Source organism: Equus quagga, chromosome 7, assembly GCF_021613505.1.
Source record: "Equus quagga isolate Etosha38 chromosome 7, UCLA_HA_Equagga_1.0, whole genome shotgun sequence".
In the NCBI taxonomy this organism is placed as follows: Eukaryota; Metazoa; Chordata; class Mammalia; order Perissodactyla; family Equidae; genus Equus; species Equus quagga.
Genome location: NC_060273.1, coordinates 21,204,415 through 21,224,575, shown reverse-complemented (window position 1 = coordinate 21,224,575; position 20,161 = coordinate 21,204,415). Strand labels below are relative to the sequence as shown.

The 20,161-nt window shown below is 49.0% G+C and overlaps 1 protein-coding gene across 3 annotated transcripts in view; it reads right to left on the bottom strand.

Moving 5' to 3' along the window:
- KATNIP (katanin interacting protein) overlaps positions 1 to 20,161 on the bottom strand; it is a 201,222-nt gene that overhangs the window by 41,017 nt on the left and 140,044 nt on the right. For all 3 annotated transcript variants that reach the window (XM_046666914.1, XM_046666915.1, XM_046666916.1), the window contains one exon: positions 10,814 to 10,951. In XM_046666914.1, the coding sequence (XP_046522870.1) occupies positions 10,814 to 10,951 (138 nt within the window). The remainder of the gene's footprint in view (positions 1 to 10,813; positions 10,952 to 20,161) is intronic.

Here is a 20,161-nt window from a genome sequence, read left to right as displayed (position 1 = left end):
CAGAACATTTACAATTTTCAGAATTAGCTGATAATATCTAAGACTTGGGAGCTTTCACATGACAATGTGCATTTCTGGCCCCTCTTGAAAGTTTAGGCCATCCGGCATGATGGGGCCAGTGCCGAAGTTCGAGCAATGGCAGCTCCAGGCAGGACTCAGACCTGCAGTGACCACAGTTTTCTCCACTGAAGGCCAGGACCAGGGGGTGGGCACCAGACTGACTGGGAGTCATGTGACCACCTGAAAGGTGCTCCGCTTTTCTGGCCTCAGTTTCCCCATCTGTAGGATGGAGCTGATTGTTGCAGTACCCATCTCATAGGACTGCTGTGTGGCATAAACAAGCTGGTACATGTAAAGTCCTTTGAATACTGCCTGGCACATAATACGTGCTCAAGAACCAGGAGCTACCATCATTGTCTTGTACCCAAGCCACTGCCTGGACGGATGTACCTGCCAAGGCTGGCTGCACAGGACTAGAATGGCTTGGAGACTCCCTGTTCCCTTACGGCCAGTGCAGCGATCGCCTGCTCCTGGCAGAGGCTGGCAGCAGGCACAGGAGGAACGCCATCCACTCTAGGGTGGGGCCTAGAATTACTCTCGCTGACTTAGGTCAAGACTCCCCTAGATCTGGGCTAAGGTCCCAGCACGCGATTCTTGCAGTTTTCTGCAATCCAACACATACTACATGGGGCCTTGCAGGGTCCTGGCCTGTGTGGGACGCAAAGGAAGAAAGCAAGGCTCCTTTCCTTGTGGAGCTCACAAAAGCCCATATATTAAGGGGTCACCAGCTCAAATGCTTGTGGCATCACAGCCGTGTGGGGTGTAGGGACTGTGGTGAGCTGGAGGACATATGCCCGCAAGTCCAGAGGGCAGGGGCCACTCAGCTCCAGCTGGCAGACACCGCACAGGGAATGTTGCCATCTCATCAAAAGCAAACTTTCACATGTGGTCAGGTGTATCCCAAGCTGCACAACACTCTGAGGGCCAAACAGCACATCTGCAGGATGGAGTTTGCCAGGGGTACTGGTTTGGGACATTGGAGGCTCAGCAAAGCTCAGAACACTCTAGGGAAGCATGTGACTTGGTGCCCAGAAGAGTGAAGCTGGAGGCCACCAGAAGGGGCCTGGGGCAGGCTAGGGGTGTGCAGGAGACGTGTGCGTGAAGAGAGACCTAAGCAGAACCTTGACATTTCAAACGGCAGGGTTTAACAAGACGAGCTGGCCATTCCAAGTGCTGGGAATGGCAGGAGCAAAGGCACAGAAGAGAGAAGAGATTCATGAGCAGCAGAGAGAGAGAAAAGTTGCATACGGATGGAAGAGCCAGAGAGCCAGTTTTGGGTCCAGGAGTGGAGGAGGTCAGCAACGCACATGCATGCAGGGTCCAGGTGAGCAGAGCAAATGCGAGAGGTGATGTGGCATAAGGACAATGTGCCACTGTGTTGGGGAGACGAGTGGGAGTGGTGGGGACTGTGGCACTGTGATTTGGCTCCACCAAATCTCCCAGGAGTGGATGTGGCCTGGTGTTGCCAGATCTTCCACTTTCTCAATAAAAGTCAAAAATCCCTATTTTCAAATCTCCCAAAATCCATATTTAAAACCTCTCAATTTTTAAATGTTGGCATTAATTCAAAGGATTTTGAAAACCTGGGAGCCAGTTGAAATCTGTCTGTGAGCTGCCTTCAGTCACAGACAGGCACAGCCTCTGTGTCATGGCCTTCTTCCCAGGATGCCCCAGGAAGCACGTGACGGCAGTGGACTGTGGCCACTCCCCCGAACTGTTCTGCAGCCTCGAGGCTCTTGGCTCATCCCCCACCACCACACTGGCCCCACTGAACTGTGGTTTGCTGTTGATCCCCCGGGCCCTCCTGCCAGGGCGTGAGCTCGCAGGGGCAGACGGTGTGTCTGATTCCCTGCCCAGCACAACGGCTGAGTGTGGGGCGATGGATAAGCTTCTGCTGATGAGGTGGAGGGACTGAGCGGATGAGTGAGTGGAGTGGGGAGATAGGAGGAGGTTGGCACTGGCAGGGATGAGTCCTACACGAGTGGCAAGCAGAAGCGGAAGGAGGAGCTGGGTTTGGAAGGAGACAGGTTTTGGCCATAGAAATGGTAGATTTAGAGATGACTGGCAGTGAGGGGCAAAGGGAGGAGAGAGGATTCAAAGGTGGGAGTCAGGTGCTGCTGTGAACAGCAAAACGAAGTGGAGGTGCTGGCCTGGTGGTATAGTGGTTGGGTTCACGGGGTTCATTTCAGTGACTCAGGGTTCATGGGTTTGAATCCCAGGTGCAGACCTACATTCTGCTCATTAAGCCATGCTGTGGTGGCGTCCTATACACAAAATAGAGGAAGATTGGCTCAGGGCCAATCTTCTTCACCAAAAAAAAAAAAAAAAAAGGAAGTGGAGGTCTGGAGTGGGTGAGGCGGATGGGTCTGGGTTTGGTTATGCCGAGTTGGAGGGTTAGTGCATTGCCAGGTGGAAACGCCAAAGAAGAGCATCTGGCGGCCAGGACTGAAGCTTGGTTCAGAAGTTAAGCCTTAGGGAAGATTGAGATTTGGGAGCTGATGAATAAATTCAACAGCACGTGACTTCTGTGTTCTTAGAGAAAAAGAAAAAGGACCTAGTTCGAGTATCGTTTTCTACTTTCTCTGGTCATTTTCCCCTCTTTTGGAAACAGGACCTCAATTTTCCATTGGGATCCACCCTTCCATTAACTTCATTTCATGGGCATAATGTAGGTCCTACCCCAGGTTGTAACCCAAGCCTGGCCTGTGGGTCCTAGACCTGGGGCTTTCATGAGGACAGTCTGCTTCTGCAAGGACTGCTGAAATAAAGTGAGTCTGACATCATCAAGGACCACCACTCGGAACCTGAGGATGAAGCCAACACAGACAAAAGCAGAGATACGTGATGGAGGGAGGCAGATTCCTGATGACATCATGTGAACTCCTGGATCCTGCCATGCCTGAAGCTAGCTACCCCCTACTCTCCAGTTACACAAGCCAAAGAACTCCCTTTCATGCTTAAGTCAGTTTTAACTGGGTTTTCTGTCCTTAGCTACCAAGAGAAGCCCGGATGATACACTAGCCCTGGAACTGAGAACTTCAATCCATAGACTCAGCTACTGAATCAGTCCTGGCCAAGGTGGGTAGGAAGCAGAAGAGGAAAAGCCCCAGCTCCTAGGGGGTCTGGGATTTATCTTGCTGCCCTAGGTTGGCACCTGCACATGGGTGAGCAGCCATCCCTGCTCAGACATCTGCCCAGCCCCAGCTGTACCCTGTCCCCTGGTCTGCACAGCACAGGACACGGGCCTCAGTTTCCATCCTGGTTCTGCATCTGTGCTCTACTCCTGCTTGGAGTAGAACCTGGCTCTGAATCTCAACCTTCTGGTTGGGGCCTGAACACCTAGTTGGGTCCTCTCTCCGAAGGCTGAAATCTCTGCTCACCTCTCCTTCTGGCCAGAGGCCTGCTTCAAACCTGAGCCTCTTGGGACCCTCGAGGCTCCCAGGCCTGTCTTCCCGAGCGTAGACTCTGCCCACAGAGCTCAGCTGTGGCAGCCCACCCAACAGAGAGCACCCTCTGGCGACTGACAATGGCCTAGACCAGCCTGAGGTCAAGACCTCTCATGCACCTGGGTCAGTCCTGTCCCCACGAGCCACCCTGCTAAGATGCCATCATGCCTCTCAGGACTGAGGGCGGCCCAGACCCTGCCACGCGGCAGAACTGTCAGACCACGTGGATCAGCTGGCCAAATGAAGCTTACACCTTTGACTTCAAACCACTGCCATGTTTGGTCTTGGTTTGTATCCTGACCCAAACAACCAACTATAAAAAAACAGTTTTGAGACAATTAGGGGTATTTGAATGTGGACTGAGTATTAGAGCATAATAATTATTGTCAGGTATGATAGTGGCATTGGGGTTACATAAAACCAAACTCTTTATCTGTTAGAGAGGCACACTGAAGAGTTTATGAGTAAAATGGTATGATAGCTACAATTTATTTTCATATATTCTGGGGAAAGATGAAAGGAGAATGGCAAAGTGTTAATAATTGTTGAAGCTGGTGAGGGATACATGGGTCGTTATTGAACTAATCTCTTCACTTTTGCATTTGTCTAAAACTTTCCCCCAAAATTTGCTTTTCAGCAAGCAAAAGTGGCCTTGCTGAAAATGCAAATAATGTCCTGGGATGAACTGATCTACCCGTGGTGCACCCCACAAGCATCATGACCCTCATCCACTGTCACCCTTGGCTATGCTAGGAGCCTCCTCTCGGGGTCCCCCTTTCCTCTGATCCATTCTCCAAACAGCAGCCAAAATGATCTTTTAAGTTCCTCAATCAGATTATATCGCCCTCTGCTCAAAACCCTCCAACAACTGAAACGGTAAACAGTTAGCCATTGATGATTAGGTAGCTAGTAACTAAAGTTTTTTTTCTTTTTTGCAATTACTGATTATCGCTTTTAGTTGTTCCCCTGTCCATTGTTAACGATGCTGCTTAGGCAATGTGCTGTCTGACTCCCACTAGGCTCCTACAGATAACACCTCCCTGGAGCCTGGGTCACCATGGTAATGGGTGTGTGAACTGTTTTTCAGGAATTAGGACCCCTTGTCCAGTTCAGGCCGGTTGAGACCACCAACCCATCAACTGGGCCAGCACAGATGTCTGATAAGCAACCTTTTGACGTCAAGAGGCTAAAAACTCAGATCATGCTCACGCTGTCATTTTGCGAACATGCGTCCTCTGAAGAGGCATGGAGACTGACTACACTTGCGCAGACTGTCAATTACCTCACCGCTCCTCACCTCCAGCCATCGATCCCCACATTTCAGACCACCGTGCTCCCTACCCCACAAACATCCCTGAGCCCCTATTTTTGAGGAAGTGGATTTGAGACTCATTTTCTTGTGTCCTCCCTTGGCTGCCCTGTGATTAAACCCTTTCTCTGTGCAATCCCATTGTCTCGGTGTTTGGCTTTCTGGGCAACAGGCAAAAATGAACCCAGTTTAGTAACACAATGACACTAACAGCTTTATATAGAGTTCACAACGGCCAGAAGAATAATTACCCCATTTTACAGATGAGGAAACTGAGGCAGAGAGATGTGGAGAAACATGCCCAAGGTCACACAGCTAGGAAGAGAAGGAGCCAGGTGGGCTAGCTTTGACTACCCCCATTCAGTCTCTCAGAATAAGATCCAAACCCACGAGGCCTACGTGCCCTGGTTCCCGCCTGTCTCTGGGAGCTCCCCTTACACTCTCCTTTGTTCCCCAGGCCCAGCCACTGCCTGAACTACTGCCTGGAAGCACATGTTCCTACCCCGGTGCCTTTGCTTTTGCTGTGCCCCCTGCTGGGAATGCTCTTCCCACAGATAGCCCCGGGGCTGCTCCTTCTCAGTATTCATGTCAGGGAAGGCCTCTGACCACCCTGCTCAAAGCAGCCCTGCCTCCTTCCCCCATTACCCTATTCTGTCATCTTCAGGACACTTGGCATTACCTGAAATTACGTGACTCCTCTGTGGCCTGGTTTACTGTCCCCTCCCCATGAGAAGGGACAGGGCTGTGTGGACAGAGCCTTGTCTATTTGTTCACCACAGGACCCTGAGCACCAAGACCTGTGTGGTCCAGTACCTAGGCACCAGCCCCATGTGGCTAGTTAGGTTAAAATTAAAGTGAAATAAAATTTAAAATGCAGTTTCTCACAAGAAACAATCAGTGTTGGCGAGGATGTGGAGGAAAGGGAGCCCTTGTGCACCGTTGGTGGGAACGTGAACTGGTGCAGCCACCAGGGAAAACGGTATGGAGGTTCCTCAAAAAATTAAAAACAGAACTACCATATGATCCAGCAATCCCACTTCTGGGCATTTATCAGAAGGAAATGAAACCACTATCTTGAAAAGATCTCGGCACCCCCATGTCTACTGCAGCACTCTTCACGACACCCAAGACATGGAGGCGACCTAAGGGCCCATCGGCTGAAGACTGGGTAAAGAACATACAGTGGATTTACAATGGAGTGTCATTCAGCCATGAAAGGAAGGAAATCCTGCCATTTGTGACAAGGCAGATGAACCTTGAGGGCATTACACTAAGTGAGATAAGTCAGACAGTGAAAGACAAACACTGTATGATCTCACCTACACGCGGAATCTAAAAACTCCAGTTCATGGATACAGAGCACAGACTGGTGGTTGCCAGAGGTGGGAAGTGGGTCAAAAGTACAAACCTCCAGTTATAAGATAAATAAGCCCTATGGATGTGATGTACAGCTTGGTGACCAAAGTTGGCAACACTGTACCGCATATTTAAAAGTTGCTAAGAGAGTAAATCTTAAGAATTCTCATCCTAAGAAAAAAAATTTGCAACTGTGTGATGATGGATGTTTACCAAACTCATTGCGGTGATCATTTCACAGCATATATATATATCAAACCATTATGTTTTAAGCCTAAAACTGATACAATGTTATATGGCAATTATATCTCAATTAAAAATAAATAAAATAAAGTGGAGTTTCTCAGCTGTGCTAGCCACCTGTGGCTAGTGGCCACTCTCCTGGACTGGGCAGATAAAGCACATTCATATCATCACAGAAAGTTCTACTGGGCAGCGCTGGCCAAGGCCACCACGGCATGTCAGAGAAATATACAACGGGGGAAATCTAACATTCATTCATTCAAAAACTACTTCATGAGCACCATTTCCATGTATAAAATATACCTCTGGATGCCCTCCTGCCTCACTCGTTGTTGTGATCAGGCTGGGGTGGCATCTGCCTGGTGATGCTGTGGGCAAGACTGAAGGGCGGTACTGTGTAGCAGATAACTAATATCCATCTTACACAGAGGGACCTGGGCAGCTGCTGGAAGTCTGCTTTCTGAATGGGTTATTACACACTATAAAAGGGAGACTATTGGTTTCTTCCTCTCCAGAGATGTCGCTCTGCAGGGGAAGAAGTGCTGAGAAAAACCAACAGACCTCACGTTCCTTACCCAGCTCTATCCCTTACAGCTTGCTAGCTGGGCGAGTCATTTAATCTGGGGAACATCGAAAAATGTGACAAACATATTATCACGTCCTCCTCCTGTGCCCAAGGCAGACACCACTGATCAGTCACACACCCTTTCCTTGATGAACGAGAAGGAAGTTTCCAGATCCTTCTAAGACAGCACTCCAGGCAGCCACTTCCAAGCAGAGTTGGCAAACGAGACACAGTCTCTCTGCCCCATAGGCTCTCCCTATTCTAAGCCCCAGCTTCTTCATCTACAAGGTAGGGACTGATACCACCCACCTTGCAGGCCTGCCGGGGGGTTAACTGAGATGATTCATTTGTTCGGTCATATTTCCTGGGTGCCCCCACCACCCTGATACACGCAGCACTGGGTAAATGGTGGCTGTGACAGGGACAGACCCTTGCGCGCCGCCTTCGTATGCCTGCGTGGAGAGATTCCAGCCTCGGTGTCCTCCCAGCCGACCCTCGCCTCTGGGCCGGCTCACACTCACCGCGTCACCTAACGCGGGGGAAGGAGCCCTGAGAGTTAGACTGAGGATTTAACAGGCAGCATATTTTCCAATAAAAGAGACTCCCCTCTTTCTAGCACCTTCTTTTCTTCTGTTCTAAATAAGCTGTGGTTGGATTAGCTCCCACGTTTAACTTTTCTTCCTCAGATTCCCATACACAAAACACTGTGAAAACAAGCCATGTCTACCAGGCCGAGCCATATTTCCTATAAACTCTCCTTTTATCTCCTCTAAAACACACAGTAATAGGATTCCCTGAAGACTCTTAAATCACACCAACCTGCAGCTGCATTTGCGTGTGCTTTCTGCCCCCGGTAAATTCTGGCAACAGATGGGTGTGCGTTACATAAGCGTGCTCCCGTCAGGGACCGCAGTCCTCCGCCCTACGTCTGTGCAGAAACACCTCGAGCCTCTCATCCCCGCAGCCAGCAGCTCCCACAGCACCCGCCACGACACTCTCACGTCCTGCTCCTTTTATTCTCAGCACACAGGCAAGGCTGGGCGCAGGTTAAAGAAGAAAGGCAGGCCTCGGCCAAAAGGGATGAAGCTTATCTTCTTCGTAATCCAGCACACAAAATCCGCTTTTCCTGGCTTGAGATGTATTCAGTGACAGGGCCGAGCTACAGGGCACAGGCTCAGGCAGCCAGCACTGTTTCATTACCCATTCCAGAAGATGCTGATGACCAGCTGCCAGGAAGTGCCCAGCAGACTCGGCAATGGGAGGATGTGGCCCTGCATGCTGGGAGTATGCATTCCGGGCCCAGAGGACCAACCTGAGCACACGGGGGCCAGGGCCAGCAATGGGGAAGGGGAGGCTGACATGCCCACAGAAACTTCCTCACTTACTCCAGTGGTTTGGACTTTTTCTCAAATTTAAACTTTAGGTATTTGTTTAAAAAACCTCAAAAAACAGAAATCAGAGAAAGTTTCTGCTACTTCTCTGAGGCAGCATTGTGCATGAGCAGAGCGTGCCAGGCCTGTGTCTGCCACATGAGCCTCCAGACCCTGGAACTGCCAGATGTTTCTTAGGCGGCCGGGCGGGAGCAGGAGCAGGAGGAAGCACAGGAAGGGAGTACGAGGAGAGCAAGCACAGACTCTCCCAGCAGATCTCCGTCTGCCTTTAACCTGCCACGTGACCTGTAAGCACCCTAACCTCTCTCATTCTCAGTCTCTCGGCTGGATAGCAATGAGACAACTGCTTCTGGGTTCTTGCAGAATGAACTCATTCATTCATTTGACAACCATGTCTTTCTGCGTCTAGGGCAGTGGTGGAGATGGCCCAGGCTCTGCTCCCAAGATGCCCCCGGTGCTGTGGGGGAGGCAGGTGTCATTCCTGGTACAGGGGTGATGGAACATACTCAGAGGTCCAGAAGCAGCACAAGGGTCAGGGGGGTCAGGGCTTGCTTCCTGGAGAAAGTGATGTCTGGGTTTTCCAGGAGTTTGAGGCCGAGGCCAACATTTTGACTTGAGCGAGATGGGAGGGGCCATGGAGGGGAGCAGAGAGCCAAAAGCAGCTGGCACACTGGAGGGTGGCGTGAGCAAGGGGCAGGTGCCGGCGGGAGAGAGGCAGGGCCTGGGGTGCAGGGACGGAGGGGCTCTGATGTCCCGCTTAGGGCTTTGACCTGGATTCTCTACATCAAGAGGAGCCTCTGAGGGTCTGAAGCAGCAGAGGATCATGACCAGATCCCCTAGTGGCTGTTGGCGACAGACTGGAAGCCTGGGCCTAGGGTCAGGGAGAGCATTAAGAGGCTGTGCTCTTCCACACCTCTGTGCCTTTGCACATGCAGTTCCCTCCACCTGGGACACCCTTCCTCCTTTTCTACCTTGGCTCAGTGCTACTGTCTCTTTCCACTACAGCTCAGGTGTATGCTCTTTCAAGTACCCTCCCTGACCTCTCCTGGCCTGATGCAGGCTCCCTCCTCCATGCTCCTGGGGTTGCAGTCTGGGGAAGGCTGGCTCCAGCCCAAAGATGAGTTCGGTTTGAACTGTATGGTGGTTTCAAAAGAATGTATATTAGCCATCAACACATACAAACCAGAAAGGCACACAGCAAAATCCAGACTCCCAGCTCCCTGGGCACATTCAGAAGATCTAGCAACACCGGCGAGCATTCCTACACAGCAACCATTAGTTGAAGCGGAAAAGTGGCCTTCCCTTTACCTGGGGAATGCGCTTGCCATTCTGCCACAGTCCTCACCAGGCCCTAGTGTCTCTCTAATAATCCTGAGGCTGAGGATCAGTCCTCATCTATCCTCTCACTTGTACTACTTCTTCCCTTAGAGCAGATTCGAAAGGAAATAGAACAATTCTCACCCCCATGTCTTTCATAAGAAGGGAAACAAGATGGGTTGAGGAGGTCCTGTCCTTCCTCATCCACTGAGCTCCCTGCTGAGTCCCCGGGGCTTCTGTTTGAAACGCTCGGCGCTCTGGGCTCACCTTTATCAAGGCCTCCATCATACCGCATTATATTTCTATGTTTACTTGCCTGCCAGCTCTTAGACGGGGGTACCTCCAGGATATGAACTGTGTCTCTTACAGCAGCACCCTCAGAACTGATCATGAAGCCTGATGGCACCTAGTGTGTGCTCAATAAGAAGTGGTGAATGAGGGAATAAATGCAAATGAACACATGAAAAGCAGTCCAGAGAAGGTAGAAAGGATGCGGTCCTGGGTGTAGGAAGTGGTGTGAGGGGAGGAAGGAGGTGACAGTTTCTGAAACCAGAGGGACAGACCAGAGCACAGGTCAAGAGCCGGGCTATTCAAAGTGGGCTCCACATACCAGGTCCACTGTCACATGTGGCAGCTGGTTAGATAGGCAGAATCTTGGGCCCTGCCCTAGACCTGCTGTATTAGAATCTTCATTTCAGCAAGATCCCAGGTATGTCAGTGAGGATTAAAGTTTGAGACGTGCTGGGTAAGTGAACGGGCCTGGAGTCCGACTGCAGGGGTTCAAATTCTCACTCTGATGCTTACTGGCTGTGTGACTTGGGCTCATTACATAACCTCTCTGTGTGTCTATTTCCTCATCTGTTAAAATTGAATCTCAGTTCATATTTTTCCAGTTCCCCCAAAGAGTGGCCTGATTTCACTTCCCAACCTTTCCAGCGGAGGCTCTGCTCCTGGTGGCTCTGACAATGCAGTGTGAAATCCCCTCAACAGGCACGTACTATACCAGGAGGAAGGGCATCAGGGCCTTCCTGTACCCTTTTTGCAACTTCAGGAATCAGGCTATCAGATAGCGCTAAGTGCTTCCACCAACCAAATGCCCGGTGAGGAATCAGAGCCTGTTACTTACGCCATCAGCCGTCCAGTAATTCCAAACCTTGATCTTGGCTAGACCAAAGTCATGCAGCTGTCTCGTGTTGCGGATAACAAAGAAGAGCTGGAGTGGTGGGTGGAAGGGGCACGTCCACAAGGAGGGGTCTTTCTTGCTCTGAAAGGCCAGCAAGAGAGGGGCGGTATTAGCACAGGTAGTGACCAGGACACCAGGACAGGGCTGAGGGCAGGAAGCCAGGCTGCCTTCTCAACACGCTCAGGCTGGGCTCCGAGACCTCCCCGCTGGGGCTGCACTTTGCGGCAGGCACTGACCCTGGCCCTGGCACAAAGCGGCCACTGGGGCCCCTCTGCTCTGCCATCCAGACTGCTTTAAAATGCAGCGGGTTTTATTTTGATCTACTTAATCGGCTTTGAGGAGAGCCCTGGGGTAGGAGAGAGACTAGAGGGAAGGACGGGACAAGAGCCACCACTTGCTCTATTTGATTAACCTAGCAAACAGACGCTTTGATTTTCTTTTGTAAAACCCCGTAGAATTTAAAAAATTTAAAAATAGAAAGAAAGAAAGAAAGTGGCTCAGGCGCTTATTGGGATGGGGGCATGGCATGGAGCCTTGGGGTTTATCCTGCTCCCTTTCAGGGTCTCCAAGCCTCAGGACCCCACGTGGGCTTCCGCCCGCTGGCGAGGCTGCCAAGGCCGCTCTCAAGGCCAGAGGGGCAGAAGAGCAGCGAGCGAAGCCTCACTGTCGTTTTCATTTGCACCAGCAAAATTGCATGCCGTGAGCGCTTTGGATGCCAACGGAGGAACCCAGATCAGGGACTGTTCTCAGCTCCAGCCGCCTCCTCTCTTGTCGCTTCGGTTACCTCTTCTACTCTCCATCTGGACAAAGCTCCAGGTGCTCCCAAACATCTCCATGCTGGCTGGGCCTCTGCATGCAGGACTCTTCCTGCCCTTCTCACCCTGGGAAATCCAGTCCAAAAGTGCTGTCGCCCCCACTGTGACCCCTTCCCTTGACACAGTCACTCTCTCCTCCAGGCGCCCACGGTTCCCTGCAATGCCTTAGGTTAGCATTTACTCAGTGTCCCACAGTTACCTGTTTTCATGTGCATGTCACCCCCCGACTCAGCTGTAGCTGTTTAAGGGAAGTGGCCGTGTCTAATTCATTCCAGAACCCTTAGCATTCAGCACAGCTCCTGGGAACATGGTAAATGCCAAGGAACCTTTGTTGAACGACTTAATGATAGGATAGACGAAATTTACCTCCTAACATCTGTCCTCTCATTGAAACTTTTGGGGAGAGACTGTAAACTGATCTGGCCTGCAGAGCTATTTCGTTCGGCTTAAGAAGCATTGTTTAAAAAAAAAAAAAAGCAAGTTTGTTGCCAACACTTAAAGATGGGGAGACTCCCCCTCCCCCTCCAGAGCTAGATTTCTGGCTTGTCTATAGACTTGGTAGACATGGCGACACGGGGTCCCTGGCAGCTGTTGGCTGGAGCTGAGTGTGCCACTGCTGTGGCCAGGGCCGGTGCTCTCCAGTGCCCCAGTCCCTACCACTCCCTACTGTTTTATACCCACTTCATTTCCCTGTTATGCCTCTGCCTGTCCCCTGCAGGCATTTGAGTTTAAGGTCCCTGCTTAGGGCTGAACAGTTGCAGCAAGTTCCATCTGCCAGTTAGCAACCACTGCACCTGACACTGGCTGAAGCTGTCCCTTTTATCTAAGAGGAGCATCGCTCTGTATTTGAGGATGTCTCAACAGACTCCGGTCACCAGGACCGTGCCTGCCACTGGACACAGCCAGGGAAGGAGGAGACTGGTTGACTCTGGGGTTTTGCCAGCCCCCAGGAGATGCGAGGCCCAGGCTCCAGCTGCAGGGGAGGACAACGGTGGCTTGTTCCAGTGACAATGGTGCCTTTCAGGAGGGAGGAGGTGGCTTTTGTTAAGGGGGAGAGATGAGTTCAAGGGGTTCTGACTTATTCTGGCAAGTTTCTCAAGCTCTGCAAGAACTTTTAGTGCTCTGGTCAGCTGCCAGGGGTCAAAATCCCACATCTCAAAATCCAGCGGGGGAGTCTCAGTCCTTCCCCAAGTTGGGGCCTAAAATAGGTCACTGTGGCTGCTTGACACAGGAAGAGACCGAAGGCTGAGCCTCGGACGCGGGCGAGGAGGCTGCAATTGATTTCCCATTACATTTCTGTCAGCAGGAGGGATAACAGGAGGGCTAAGCAGGAATCGTGGTGTTCAAAGTCAAAGCAGAGTAACCTGCAGAGAACTCAGGGCCTCATTAGCAACTGGGCCTCTGATGTTTCCTTCACACAGACAGAGTCTCCGAGAGAAAGGCTGAGGGGAAGCCGCCCAGGGCTGACCCAAGGCATGCTGGGCAAACCCCCAGGTGCCAGGGCAGTGGGCAGAGCGTCTGCTGCGCCTGCCCAGTGCAGGTGGTAATAAAGATGGCAGAGCAAGAATCAGAACACCTCCGTGCTGCACTTGGTTCTCACAAAGCTCTGGGAGCTGAGGACTGCTGTAACACCCATGTCACCCAAGGAAGACCAGAGCTTAGCAAGGGATGTGGGTTGCCCAGTGGTAGAGTGAGAATTTAAACTTAGGTTTTCAATTCATTGATTCATTCTGTCTTAGTTTGGATTCCCCCAGAAGCAGACCCCCAGGCAAGGACTCCAGCGTAGGGAGTTTATCTACACAGGGAAGGAAACGTGGGGAAGTGCGGCGGGGTGGGGGAAGGCATTCTAAAGCAAGTTTTACCAAGCTTGACACTCCTCTGGGTATCTAGAGCGAAATGCCAGCAGGGGGTGTACGAGCTAGTGTAGAACCCGCCTCAGAGTGACTCCACACAAGGGGCAATGGAGTTAGGGCATTCTGACCCAGTCCCCAGCAGCATGAGCCCCCAGGCTGCTCCTGGGGCTGAGTTCCCCACCAATTAGGGCCTGCCACAAGGGAGGCAAAGTGGGCCCTGGAGGCCAGAGAAAAATCCTGCATCGGAGAAATACCAAATATTGGCGCTGGCAGTGGGAAGAGCAGCTAGCATGCACCGAGGTGGGGAAGGGCAAGGGGCTGGGGGAGGCAGCGACAGCATCTCCTACCCACCTGCCCAACAAATAGTGAGCCCCTCCCATGGGTCAGGCATCAAGCTAGATGCAGGGGTGGGCAGCGGAGCCTGGCCCACCAGGTCCCAGCTCTGTGCTAGGAGGGAAGGCAAGCAAACAAAATCACCAAGGAAAAAAATCAAGCAGAGATAAATTCAATGAAGAAAATAAAAGAGAATTATTAATGGCCAATGGAAGGACAATTTTAGAATGGACGGTCAGGGAGGGCCTCTCTCAGGAGGGAACTTTCTACCTCCTGGCAAAGGTGCTTTTCTCTTCCAGCATTAACTTAACACTGATCCCCTCACCCTCAGCGAGATGCTGGACTGACCTCAGAAGTAGCCCCAATTTAATAAATTATCACATTAAAAAGGAAAAAAACTATTGACATACACATTTTAGATGGATGTCAAAGGCATTATACTGAGCGAAAAAGTCAATCTCAAAAAGGTTACAAACAGTATGATTCCACTTATATAGCATTCTTGAAATGACAAAAAGTATAGAGAACAGATCAGTGGTTGCCAATCTTAGGGACCAGTGGAGAGGTGTGACTATAAAGGGTTGCACGAGGAATTCCTTTGTAGTGATAAAATTGTTCTATATCTTGATTTCGTGGTGGTTACTCAAATCTACACACATGATAAAATTGCACAGAATTTATATACACACACACAAATGAGTGTACAAAGGTCTGCACGTTATACTAATGTCCATTTCCTGGTTTTGATAGCGTACTACGGTTACATAGGATATTACCATTGGGGGAAGCTGGGCAAGGGCACACGGCACCTCTCTGTACTTTAAAAAATTTTTTTTAGAGACCAAGATGGTGGAGTGAGTGGTCTTCTTTGTCTCTCCCCCGTCGAATCTACAACTAATTGGACATTCACTGATTAACAAAGGATATCCAGATAGCATCTCAAGACGCCTAAGAGTCTCGTGCTACTATACATCGGAAGGCTGACGGACTTCCCCCCGGGGGGAGGTGGAGATAGATGAAAACTCTCCGACCCCCAACCCCCGGACAGCCTAGTTCCTGCAGGAGGCTCTCTTCCAGTGGACTCCCCCATAGCATCGCCACACACCAAGGGCAGGAGTGTGCACTCACCAGCGGAGCGACGGTGGAAACAGGTGACAACAGCCTTACCCAAGCCCCCCGCCATTACACCTAAGCCCAGGGGGAATCCCCAGGGTCCTGCACCCACCGGCAGGGAAGGCCTCCGCTCACCATTAGCAGGGAGGCCCCGCCCAGAATCCAGAACAAAGGGAAGCTCCTGGTGGGCGGATTCCCCGGCACAGCACCAGATCGCAAGCTGCTGCTGGGCCCAGTCTCCGGCACCCGGCTCGGTGCAGGGGGCGCCTGGACTTCCCGTGGACGTGCTTGGGGACAGGGTTGGAGCTCCAGCGCCCAGCTCTGCGGCTCGGGGGAAGGCTCCGGGGTCCTGCACCCCCCCGGCAGGGAAGGCCTCTGCTCACCATTAGGTGGGAGGCCCTTCCCAGAATCCAGAACAAAGGGAAGCTCCCAGCGGGTGGATTCCCCAGCACTGCACCAGACCGCCAGCTGCTGCTGGGCCCACAGTTTCCAGCGCACAGGTCGGTGCAGGGGGTGCCTGGACTTCCCGTGGACGTGCTTGGGGACTGGGTGGAGCTCCAACACCTGGCTCTGCGGCCCAGGGGGACGCTCCGGGGTCTCGCACCCCCCCAGCAGGGAGGGCCTCTGCTTGCCATTGGCAGGGAGGCCCTTCCCAGCATTCGGAACACCAGGAAGCTCCCTAGAGCAGAATTCCCCACAAGGCAGCAGCTTACAAGCCACCGCCAGGCCCACGGACTCTGGCCGTGTCCCAGATGAGGCAAGGGACTCCCAGAGATCCCGTGAGAGTGGAGTGGGACAGAGTGGAGCTCCGGTGAAACGGCTACGTAGCCCAGGGGGGAACTCCAGGTTCCAATAGCAGCCTCAGCGAAAGCCTCTGCACAGCACTCATGGAGAGGTCCCAACTGGCAATCGCAAGGCGGGAAGGCCCTGGGGCAAAAGTAGTACAGCTAGGTGAGCTAACGACAGACTGCAGAAGATACCCATAGCTCTGCTGGGACCTATAGTGGACAAGTGTGATCTTGTGGGCTGTGTTAGGGACAAAGCGGCGATTATAGATGATCCTGCTCCTGGCTGCTGAGAAAGCCCACAACACTGCTGCAGACCACAAGGAGGGAGCGCGTCTAAGTGGGCTGCAACAGTAGGCACCAGCAGCCTGAGGCCCCCTTGTGATTGCCCCCACAACCGACGAGGGACCCTATAGGACCACTGTGACTACAAGGAGGGGTCCAGGTCCAGTCAGTAACCCAGCTGACAGGGTTCCTAGTTGGTGCAGTCTAAACAGCTGCCCCTTCACACACACCAGTCACAACAAGTGGAAGCAGAGACTAAACTCTATCTCTATGCGGATGCACAAATCCACGCCATCAAGCAGTATGAAAAAATATATTAAATCTCCAGAACAGAAGGAAAATGATAAGCACCCAGAAAACAAATCCCAAAGACAATGAAATCTATAACCTAAATGACGATGATTTCAAAACTGCCATTATTAAAAAACTCAACAAGTTAAAAGAGAATTCAGATAGACAACTCAATGAGTTCAGGAGCTATGTCACAAAAGAGCTTGACACTATAAAGAAGAACCAATTAGAAATACTGCAGATGCAGAACACAATGGAGGAGTAAGAAAAATCTGGACTCTCTGAACAGTAGGGTTGATAATACAGAGGACAGAATTAGCAATTTGGAGGACAGGAATATAGAAATGCTGCAGACAGAGGAGGAGAGAGAACTAAGACTAAAAAGAAACGAAGAAAGTCTCCGAGAATTATCTGACTCAATTAGGAGATGCAACATAAGGATTATAGGTATACCAGAGGGAGAAGAGAAGGAGAAGGGGGCAGAAGGCCTGTTCAAAGAAATAATAGCTGAGAACTTTCCAAACTTGGGAAGAGAGATGGAACTTCACGTGACAGGAGCCAATAGATCACCAAACTTTATTAACGCAAGAAGACCAACCCCAAGGCATATAGTAGTGAAACTAGCAAAAGTCAATGACAAAGAGAAAATACTAAAGACAGCCAGGCAGAAGAAAATAACTTACAAAGGAAACCCCATAAGGCTATCAGCAGATTTCTCAAGAGAGACCTTATAGGCTAGAAGAGATTGGAATGAAATATTCAAAACTCTGAAGGACAAAAACCTGCAGCCAAGAATACTCTACCCAGCGAAAATATCCTTCAAATACAATGGAGAAATAAAAACTTTCCCAGATAAACAAAAGTTAAGGGAGTTTATTGCCACAAAACCTCCTCTTCAAGAAATGCTCAGGAAGAACCTCATTCCTGAAAAATCAAAAAAAGGAAAGAGGTTACAAAATCCAGAACAAAGGAGATAAGCGGAAGGACAATAACACAAAGTAACAGATCTCCATCAGGAGAAAATGCAAAAGAACCGGAAAACAAGTGATAAAATGGCAATAGTAGGCCCCCATGTTTCCATAATCACTCTAAACGTGAATGGATTGAACTCTCCCATCAAAAGGCACAGAGTGGCAGGATGGATCAAAGAACAAGATCCAACAATATGCTGCCTCCAGGAAACACACCTCAGCCCCAAAGACAAACACAGACTCAAAGTGAAGGGATGGAAGACAATACTCCAAGCTAACAATGAACAAAAGAAAGCAGGTGTTGCCATACTCATATCAGACAAAGTAGACTTCAAAGCAAAACAGATAAAGAAAGACAAAGAGGGGCAGTATATAATGATAAAAGGGACGCTCCACCAAGATGACATAACACTTATAAATATATACGCACCCAACACAGGAGCACCAAAATTCGTAAAGAAACTATTAACAAAACTAAAAGGAGACATCAACAACAATACAATAATAGTAGAGGACCTCAACACCCCATTAACACCAATGGACAGATCATCCAGACAGAAAATCAACAAGGAAATTACAGAATTAAATGAAAAATTAGATCAGATGGACCTAATAGATATATATAGGACACTTCATCCAAAAACAGCAGGTTACACACTCTTCTCAAGCGTGCATGGAACATTCTCAAGGATAGACCATATCTTGGGAAACAAAGCAAGCATCAATAAGTTCAAGAGGGTTGAAATAATATCAAGCATCTTTTCTGATCATAATGCTATGAAACTAGAAATCAACTACAAGAATAAAGCTGGGAAAGGGCCAAAAATGTGGAGACTAAACAACATGCTACTGAACAAACAATGGATTATTGAAGAAATTAAAGAAGAAATCAAATATTATCTGGAGACAAATGAAAATGAAAACACACCATACCAAATTATCTGAGATGCAGCAAAGGCAGTCCTTAGAGGGAAATTCATTGCAATACAGGCTCACCTCAATAAGCAAGAAAAATCTTACATAAACAACCTCAAGCAATACCTAACGGAATTAGAAAAAGAAGAACAAACAAAGCCCAAAGTCAGTAGAAGGAGGGAAATAATAAAAATTAGAGCAGAAATAAATGACATTGACACAAAAAAGAGAGTAGAAAGGATCAATGAAACAAAGAGTTGGTTCTTCAAAAAAATTAACAAAATCGACAAACCCTTAGCCAGACTCACTAAAAAAAAAAAAAACAGAGAGAAGTCTCAAATAAATAAAATTAGAAACGAGAGAGGAGAAATCACAGCAGATACCGAAGAAATACAAAGGATCATAAGAGAATACTATGAAAAACTATATGCCAACAAATTGAACAATCTAGAAGAAATGGATAAATTCCTAGACTCATACAACCTCCCCAAACTGAATCAGGAAGAAATAGAGAATCTGAATAGACCAATCACAAGTAAATAAATAGAAACAGTAATCAAAAACCTCCCCAAAAATAAGAGTCCAGACCAGACGGCTTCTCTGGAGAATTCTGCCAAACATTCAAAGAACATTTAATACCTATCCTTCTCACACTATTCCAGAAAATAGAGGAAGATGGAGCACTCCCTAATACATTCTATGAAGCCAACATCACCCTGATCCCCAAACCTGACAAGGACAACACAAAGAAGGAAAACTACAGGCCAATATCACTGATGAACTTAGATGCAAAAATCCTCAACAAAAGTTTGGCAAACTGAATACAGCAATACGTGAAAAAGATTATACACCATGATCAAGTGGGATTTATACCAGGGACACAGGGATGGTTCAACATCTGCAAGTCAATCAACGTGATTCACTACATTAACAAAATGAGAAACAAAAACCACATGATCATCTCAATAGATGCAGAGAAAGCATTCGACAAGATCCAACACCCATTTATGATAAAAACCCTCAATAAAATGGGTATAGAAGGAAAGTACCTCAACATAATAAAGGCCATATATGACAAACCCACAGCCAACATCATACTCAACGGACAAAAACTGAAACCCATCCCTCTCAGAACAGGAACAAGACAAAGGTGCCCACTTTCACCACTCTTATTCAACATAGTACTGGAGGTTTTGGCCAGAGCTATTCGGCAGGAAAAAGAAAAAAAAGGAATCCAAATAGGCAACAAAGAAGTAAAACTCTCGCTGTTTGCAGACGACATGATCTTATATATAGAAAACCCCAAAGAATCCATAGAAAAACTATTAGAAACAATCAACAGCTACAGCAAAGTTGCAGGGTATAAAATCAACATACATAAATCAGTAGCATTTCTATATGCTAACAATGAACTAACAGAAAAAGATCTCAAGAACTCAATCCCATTCATGATCGCAACAAAAAGAATAAAATACCTTGGGATAAATTTAACCAAGGAAGTGAAAGATCTATACAACGAAAATTACAAGACCTTCTTGAAAGAAATTGACGACGACATAAGGAGATGGAAAGACATTCCATGCACATGGATTGGAAGAATAAACATAGTTAAAATGTCCATGCTACCTAAAGCAATCTACAGATTCAACGCTATCCCAATCAGAATTCCAATGTCATTCTTTACAGAAATTGAACAAAGAATCCTAAAATTCATATGGGGCAACCAAAGACCCCGAATTGCTAAAGCAATCCTGAGGAAGAAGAACAAAGCTGGAGGCATCACAATCCCTGACTTCAAAACATACTACAAAGCTACAGTAATCAAAACAGCATGGTATTGGTACCAAAACAGATGTACAGATCAATGGAACAGAATTGAAAGCCCAGAAATAAAACCACACATCTATGGACAGCTAATCTTTGACAAAGG